Source organism: Grammomys surdaster, unplaced genomic scaffold, assembly GCF_004785775.1.
Source record: "Grammomys surdaster isolate TR1022 unplaced genomic scaffold, NIH_TR_1.0 125767, whole genome shotgun sequence".
Classification (NCBI taxonomy): domain Eukaryota; kingdom Metazoa; phylum Chordata; class Mammalia; order Rodentia; family Muridae; genus Grammomys; species Grammomys surdaster.
Window position 1 is genome coordinate 176581 of NW_021620598.1, and position 8421 is coordinate 185001.

At 51.4% G+C, this 8421-nt stretch overlaps 1 protein-coding gene across 1 annotated transcript in view; it reads right to left on the bottom strand.

Moving 5' to 3' along the window:
* Nucleotides 1-719: 719 nt before the first annotated feature.
* The window catches only part of Nfam1 (NFAT activating protein with ITAM motif 1), a 37864-nt gene continuing 30162 nt past the window's right edge, over nucleotides 720-8421 (bottom strand). Inside the window, exons 5-6 of the mRNA XM_028788758.1 lie at nucleotides 4519-4605; nucleotides 720-2778 (exon numbers count right to left, since the gene is read on the bottom strand). Coding sequence (XP_028644591.1) covers nucleotides 2719-2778; nucleotides 4519-4605 — 147 coding nt within the window. The 3' untranslated portion in view covers nucleotides 720-2718. The remainder of the gene's footprint in view (nucleotides 2779-4518; nucleotides 4606-8421) is intronic.

The window sequence follows — 8421 nt, forward strand, 5'->3', positions numbered from 1 at the left end:
TCTCTCTCTCTCTCTCTCTCTCTCTCTCTCTCTCTCTCTCTCTCTCTCTCTCCTCTCTCTCTGCAGGCTCCTCCCATTGCTCTAGCAGTTTGAATCTCAAAGAAACACACCCTCACCCACCGACCCTCAGCAGGGCCCAGGGACCTCCCTGCCAGCCTTTACTACAATACCCTGAGTGGTCTGGATTGTGGCTGGAAACCTAGGCTAAGGCAAGCAGGTAGTGACACTTAATCAAGCCTGAGCTGCTGCTAGGAAGTGGAGCTGGGTCCTAAGGGAGGTCCTGTGGCCACCCAGCCTGCCTCTCCTCTCTCTTCCCACTCAGAGCCTCTTCCCAAGGGGTTCACATTCTGGGGCCCCCTTCTCCTTCATCACTCCCATCTGTACCCCTCATCTTTGCATCAGCTCCCCTCTGCTGGCTCTCAGGCTTGGGGGAGGGGTCTGGGTGCTCAGTCTTCTTTGTTGACTCCTGGGAGCCCTAAAATGTTCTTTCCCATTCTCCCTAATATGAAAACCCCTCTTATATCCCACCCTTCACCCCAAACTGTCCTTCTCTTCCTCCTCCATCTCCTTTCTTTCTTCTTCTTTCCTTCCCAGTCTCTCTTCTTGATCACCAGAGCCCTGGGTAACCTCTGCCCCTCCCCGCCCCCCGTGGCCCATCTTTGCCCCCATCACTCAGCCATCACTCTGGCAATGTCTGTGTCTCCACAAGGGGCAATGAGTCAGTCTTCCTGGGGCCCCTAGGCCACAGCAAGGAGATTTTATTCTAAGTAAAGTAGAAACCACGGAAGGCTTTTTCATGGGAAAGGAACAAGACAAAGTATGTTTTGTCAGGTTCCCCCAGCTGCTTTGTAGGGATGTGGCAGTGGGAACAGGGTGACTGCTGGGAGCCCTGGGTGCAATATGAAGTCCCATCAGGCATCCCTCACCTTCATGGAAAGGGTTTAAAAAAAACATGAGTCCCAGTCAGAGAATCCAGAGACTGGATGTAAAGCTCAGGAGGTAAGAGAGGCAATGGTTCTTCCTGGCTAAGGTTTTCACTCCAGTGCTGAGCTTCATCTCAGACCAATGGAGTCAGGAGCCTAGAGGCATCTCTTGTGCCAGGCAGTTGGTTTCTTCCTTACAGACCAGGAATTCATCAAGCCAGCCTCAAAGGAGCATGGGCCTTCACTCAGTCTGACAGCCCATGAAGAGCTTTGCTTCTTGGATGTTCAAGAGTAGAGTCCATCCCTTGGGCTCAAAAAAGCCTGGAGCCACTGTCCACAGGTGCTTCTGGACATCATCTTCTGAAGCATCTGTGCCTTCTTCTTTACCCCTCTACTGCCTGAGCAGTAATAGTTCAACACTGCTTGGGCCAGGCTAGGTGTGTCTACTCATGGACATCTCCATATTCCCTGGGTGCATGCGGATTTTGGAATGAGAACATCTCAGGAACTTCAGAAGCAGCCTGGAAAGGAGGGGAGGGAGACTGGCCTATCTACCACAGCTAAAGTGTAACCTCTGGGAAAGCTGAAGGGAAGGCAGGCTAAGAGGACAGAAGCAGGGTAGGAGAGGAGCCCTGCACCCCAGAAACTGAGCCCTTCGGTCCCTGTCTTCCAAGGAGATGGCTTCCCTATTGTAGGGGGTGCCTGCAGGGTGAATGAAGGGTCCCTTGAGTGAGTTCCTGGAGGGCCAGAAAGGCTGAGAGGCATTGGGGAGCTTCGATCCACCCTGGCTTGAGTTTCTCAGCACAGAGACTTACCCAGGGGAGGCTCAGCAGCAAACCACTACAGCCAAACCACTGTGGTGAGAGGTGGCATGGAGACAGCTAGGCTGCTCTCCATCTTCAGGGGAGGCAACATGGGCCAAAAGCAAATAAATAAAGACAGGAAAAGGGCATGAAGCCGCAGGTGGTGGGGTCAGAGTAGGCCACAAGGAGGAACTGGGGGAACTGCATCTAAGAGGTTAGAATAAGGAACAGATGCCTGGAGAACCTAGGATGGCAGGCATGGAGAGGTGCCCATACAGGCTGATTGGGGAACTAGCTCAGGGTTCTCACTGTGGGAGGAGCGCGCCTAGATTCTCCTTTCTCACCAGCACGTATGGAACCTCCCTCCTCCTGGTCCTGGCTCATCACTGCTTGCCATATCCTCAGCCTCCATATCTGGCCCTGGGCCCAACCAGCTTTGGTGCAGTTCTTTGATACCCATTCTTCATCTCTCCTTAGTCATAGTATTTTCCAGTCCACCCAGCATGTCCTCGCCCTGAACAAGCCTCTGGGCTGAGGAGCTGGAATGGCTCAGCGGCCAGGCAGAGCCCTCACAGGGATCCTACTGTGTTCTCCCAAGGGATAAGTCTGCCTGAGGACCAAAATGTAGGCCGATGCCAAGACAGCCACATCACAGCTCTGCAGGGGAGGCAGCAAGGGGTGAAGAGGAAAGAGATGCTATCCAAGAGAGCCCCGTGGGACTGAGGACCACTTTGCCCATGGGGCCAGGGGAGGAGGAATGGCATTCTTGATGGAGGGAACAGCCTGGGCAAAAGCCCAGAGACATGAACTGTTCAGGCTGGGATGCAGAATGTGACAGCAGACCGGGCCAAGGTAGGGAGAGCCCAGAATAGGCAGGTGACATGATGGCCTGTCCTGAAGGCCCTACTCCTGGCCCAAAGCAGGTCCTCAGACAAGAGCTGCGACTCTGGGGTCCTCATCCAGGATAAGGCTCGGAGCCTGTAGAACTTCTCCTAGAGATTTTCATACACGAGGTTAAATTCATTGTCATCCTCAAATCTATTCAGGTTCTCCTAGGAGAGGAAGAGACGGAGAGAGGGAGGGGGAGGAGGGGAGAGAGGAAAATATTAGTCTGGACAAGAACAAATTTGAACCAATGTTTGTTGAATTGAACTCACTGTGTAGCCCAGGCTGGCCTTGAACTTATCACAAACTTTCCGAGTGTTGGGGGGAGGGGTGATAGTCATGAGCCAGCATGCCTGGCTTTGAATCTGTACTGATTTAGTTCTGGTCGAGGGGCTGGCAGAGAGCTTCCTGAGAGTCACTTTGACAGGAAACATGACCTTTTTCTCCAAGCCCACCTCGTCTCCTGCCGTGCCTCTCCATACATGCCTTCCACCCTCCAGTTACACCAGACTACCCCTAGTCAGCTTCCCTAGCCTCCTCCCTCCCCATGACATTCCTTTGATCTGGAGTGTGAGTTCTTCCGCTCTGCAAAGCCACTCAGTGCCTAACTACCAGAATTCACCTTGCATGGTACATCTCAAGATTTCAAGAGGCCAGGCAGTGGTGGCACACGCCTTTAATCCCAGCACTTGGGAGGTAGAGGCAGGCAGATTTCTGAGTTCGAGGCCGGCCTGGTCTACAGAGTGAGTTCCAGGACAGCCAGGACTATACAGAGAAACCCTGTCTCGAAAAAAAAAAAATCTCAAGAGGACCAGGAAGGGGGGCACTGGGGGGTGGGGGTGGGAAGAGAGGAGGGAGGGGAAACTGCCGCCAGACATAAGAATGAATGAATGAATGAATGAGACCAGGAAGCCCTCCTTTCTCCTCACCCCAGTCTGGCTTTTCCACAGGACTTGTCCCTCCAAGTTACCAGATTATCTCTGCATGCCCTCTGAGTCAGTAGTTTATTCCTACAGAGTAGGCTCCCAGAAGGTAATGTACCTCCCTTTCCTGCCTAGCACCCCAGAACCTAACCCTGTATAGACAGTGACTGGGATGGATACCATATCTTCAGTAGTCCAGGGTAGGAGTGCTTCCAGTTAGGGCCTAGTTCAGGGTTTTGAGACCTAGAGATTCAACAAACACTTGCACTCTGGGCTGAGGATGGCAGAGTGCCAGCTTTTGTAATCTATGAGGCTTCTCCAGCATGCTCAGAGACCACCCATCTTGCAGACCTCCTACACCAGCTTGACCACACTGCCGCTCTGTAGGGTTCAAAGCTCCAGTGCTCATGTTACTCCTGAATTGTAGCAAAGCTGGTAGCTCAGGTCAATATTACTCACCCACTTTACAGATGAGTAAACTGAGGTTTAAGAAAGACAGTATGACTAAGGAGTACACTCAGGGCCGTGTTATAGTGACAGTCTTGAGCAGGCCAGCCAGAGCTGGCTCTAGCACACATCTGGAAACCTTATGGCCTGATTGGCCAGTGTATGTAACTGCTTAGTGGTCACCAGCGTTGAGTATAATCGTCACACGGTGTGAGTGCACACTTGGTCCTAGGTAGCCTTCTCTGTACAGTGACCTGTCCTCACAGCAAGTCTGGGAGGTGAGGTTCTCTCTGGCTAATCGGACCACAGACCAGGAGACTCAAGCACAGAGTGATAAGTATCTCCTCCATGGCTGCACAGCTGCTGCAGGACCAACCGAGTTCAAAGCTCCCAGTCCTCCTGGCTATTAGGGCAGCTTCTGGGGAGGGGACATTCAACTTCAGGTGGCCTAATTCTCTGGTCTATTACATTCACATGGTGTACATGGGTCAGAAGGAAAGACAGAAGGAGCCAGGCTCCGAGGTCCCTGGGGCATACCTTGGAGGCCGGGCTTTGGCTGGAGACAGGGCTGCCAGCCTCTCCTTCGATGCAAGCATAGACCTCTGTCTCTCGACGCTGTAGGGACTGTGGGAAATAGGGCACCAGAGTCAGTGGCAGGTACAGAGAAGGGCAGTCCTCAGGTTCCTGGAGCAACCCTTACTTCCTGTTGTTAACCTGATGGGCTTCAGAAGCCCAGGGAGGGACAGACCCCCACCCCCACTCTGTCCCCATGCTGTGAACAGTCACACCATTAAAACTGTCAGTCATAAGTCACCTAAGTTCCTGTCCTACTTGTACAGGGTCAGTTCTGTCTTTACCTTACCATTTCACCTCAAGGACCACCAGCAAAGCCCAGCACCAGACTCTGTCCAGACTAGCACCTGGCCAGTGAAAGGACATGCATGCCCTTTTAGGGCATCCCTGCTGGTCCTTAGGTCCCTGAGGCCCTAGCAGCTGGGAGCCGTCTGCGTGATGTGACACCCAGGCTCCCTGCTCACTTCAGCCCTCACTTCCTGGTTCAGACTCTGCCCAGGAGGATTCCATCCACCTTCTAGGTCTCCTCTTACTCATCCTGGGCTCACAGACACCTGAGGTACCCAACAGGGGCTCTCACTCCTCATCCATCAATCCTATGCCTCGCTGGAGGAAGCCAGAGTCCAACTCCAGAGCCCAGGGCACGCTTCTCTCTCTCCAGTCATCGCTATCCCGCCGGCCACCCTCTCTGGCTAGCTAAGCTCCACTCAGTCTCTCTAAATAACGCATGCTCGGAAGTGTGTCTCCCAGTCTTTCCTCTGACCACACAGCCCGACAAACCCAGGACCAGAGAGAGAACTTCCCCTGGGCTCTCTGTAGTAGATCACACCCAACGCTCATCCATAGCATCCAGTCTTGAGACCATGCCTGATTTGTCTGTGAGCTTCTGACCCTATAGCTGGACTTGGCCCACCAAGAGTGCCACCTAATGAGGGTTAGCAAGGGAACACCTTACTAGATGTGGGGGCCAGTTCACTTTAGAGTCTTTAGAGGCCAAACCACAGATTCCAAGATGGTGAGAAGAACCAGGCTTTGAAGACAGACAAGACCGCCGGGTTCAATTCTTAGCTCTGATATCTGCAGCCATAGGAAGCTTCTTTGTTTCTCTATGCCTCGGTTTCCCCATCTACAAAATGGAAACTATCACATCTGTCTTGCAGGCCCAACGAATGAATATACATGAGGGTGCATATAAGAAGCCTTGCACAAAATTAGGCAAACAGTAGGCGCTTAATATGCAGTTGCTTGAAGATTACCAGGGAAGGAATAGCATTCCCCTTCTCTGAGACCCCAGCTGGGCTGTATCTAGGCTCTAGAACAGAGCTCGCAACGGCCCAAGCAAGAGGCAGAAGCATTCCTTTCCCCAGTATACTTGTCAGATGGATGCCGGCTTGTTGCCAAGGAGGCGGTTTCCCTGGCAACAGTCAAGCAGGGGTTGGTGAGGCAGGCTGGAGAGACAGGTGGTGCTCAGAGGCAGGAGGAGTGTGGGGACGTGGGAGGGGAGAAGGGAAGAAAGCACCCAGAGGTAGCCACGCATGAAAACCCCTGTAATAAACCATTTGGCGCTTGGGAGACCCTAACTTCAAGGGCATCAGGCACGGGTGGTGTAGATGTCCTGAGGACCATTCACAGTGTCTCTGAGACGGATACAGGGTGGAGCCTGTGAGAGGATTTTCCAGTCTGCCTCATTTCCAAGGGAAGGAAACTTCCAAGGTTTGGTGTGACGTGTGTGGGTCTCGGTGCCTGTCTGGAGCTCTGGCTCCTCCCAGCACACAGGATAGGACATGTTGTCCAGTCACACTGTGACCCCTTGGACCCTTCTCAGACCTGACAGAGCTGGGAATCACAGGTGGATCCCTCTCTCTCATGTCTCCGCTCTTATGGGCTGCCCTAGCAGGTGCAAGCCCAGAGAAGCCCGGGATGATGAGAGACAAGGGAGGATACCCTGTTCCTGGTGTCTGTGCTCTGAAAGGCAAAGGTGGCCATCACTTAACTGCTGCAGAGTGGAGTCTTTGCAAGTCCTGACCTGCTGGCTACATTTGCATTCAGGGTATGACCTGCTGTACAGGCCGGGAAATGCGGAGTAGGGCCTTGTCAGCCAGACATTTCTGAACCTCTGATCTAGCTCTGTCTTCCTAGCCTTCCTCAGCAATGGGAGCAGGGATTTTGGGAGAAGCTGCCTGCCTCAACTCTGCACTGCAGGACTACACTGGACTAGACTGGGCTGTCTGAATGCCTCCAAGATAGAGCTCTGCTGGGGACCTCTCTCTGGTCACTTGTCTGTCTCAGGTCCTATAGACAGACCTTTTGCTTCCTGTTGCCCAGTGGGCAGTTACAAATCCTCATTAGCCTGGTGGGAGAGTCAAGGCCAGCCTCCAGGTTGGCTTAGGGCAGCGCAAAACCAGATGTCTGAGTCTGGACCACATCCTCCAAGAGTACTGGGTATTGAGGTCACGGGCTAGCTCTGAGGTCACAGTTTAGAAAGGAGCAGCATTTAGTGGAGAAAGAGCACTGCAGTTCTGGGTTGGGGACCTGGTACACTTGAAGTCATCAACCCACTTCTGGGGAAGGTTTTTCAATACCACATCTAAGTGTTAGAAAAGTCAGTTCCGGGAGCTGGAGAGATGGCTTAGAAGCTAAGAGCACTGGCAGCTCTTCCAGAGGACCTGGGTTCAATTCCCAGCAACCACATGGCAGCCCACAACGGTCTGTAACTCTAGTTCCAGGGCATCTGACACCCTCACACAGAGATACATGCAGGCAAAACACCAATTCACATAAAAATAAATAAACCGTAAGGAAAAAGAAAAATCATATCAGCAAGGACAACAGTGAGGCACTGGAGGGGACACTGGGTCAGGCAGAGCTGACAGGAGAGCTGTAAATGCTGCTGCTGTCCCACATGGGCTATGGGCATTCACTCTGTCCCATATCAGGCCTCATAACCAAAGATAGTCTGGAAAGTCAGAGCAGACTTCGGGTTACTGGGCTTGTACAGGACTAGGAGGGGGATGGAGGGGGACTGTAACCATTTAGGAAAAGGAGCCAGACATGAAAACATCGGAGAGACATGAGAGGGGCCAGAGGAGGCTGTCATTTATATACTATACTACACTACAGTACACTACACTTCACTATATACTATACTATACTATATACTATACTATTCTATACTATACACTATACTATACTATACTATTCTATACTATACACTATACTATACTATACTATACTATATACTATACTATACTATTCTATACTATACACTATACTATACTATATACTATACTATTCTATACTATACACTATACTATACTATATACTATACTATTCTATACTATACTATACTATACTATACTATACTATACTATACTATACTATACATTATACTGGAAAGGGCTATCTGAGGAGAAAGCTGGTATAGGAAGAGCCTCTTGAACATGTAGACAGTGACAGCTTGGAGGCTATGAACAGGGCTATTGATCTTGACCCTGGGTGGGACGGGAACTTATAAAAGGTATGGTGGTCTCAAGAATTGCTGCTCTGGGTGTGGTGGTGAATGCCTTTAATCCTAGCACTTGGGAGGCAGAGGTAGAGTCAGGACCAGCCTGGTCTACACGGTGAGGTACAGACCAGCTAAGTGAGACCTTTTCTCAAAAGAAAGAGAAAGAGAGAGAGAGAGAGAGAAATAAAAGAGACAAAGAAAGAAAAGAAAGAAAAAAGGAAAGGGAGAAACAGAGAGAGAAAGAAAGAAAGAGAGAAAGAAAGAAAGAAAGAGAGAGAGAAAGAGAAAGAGGGAGAGAAGGAAGAAGGGAAGGAGGGAGGGAGGGAGGGAGGGAGGGAGGGAGGGAGGGAGGGAGGAAGAGA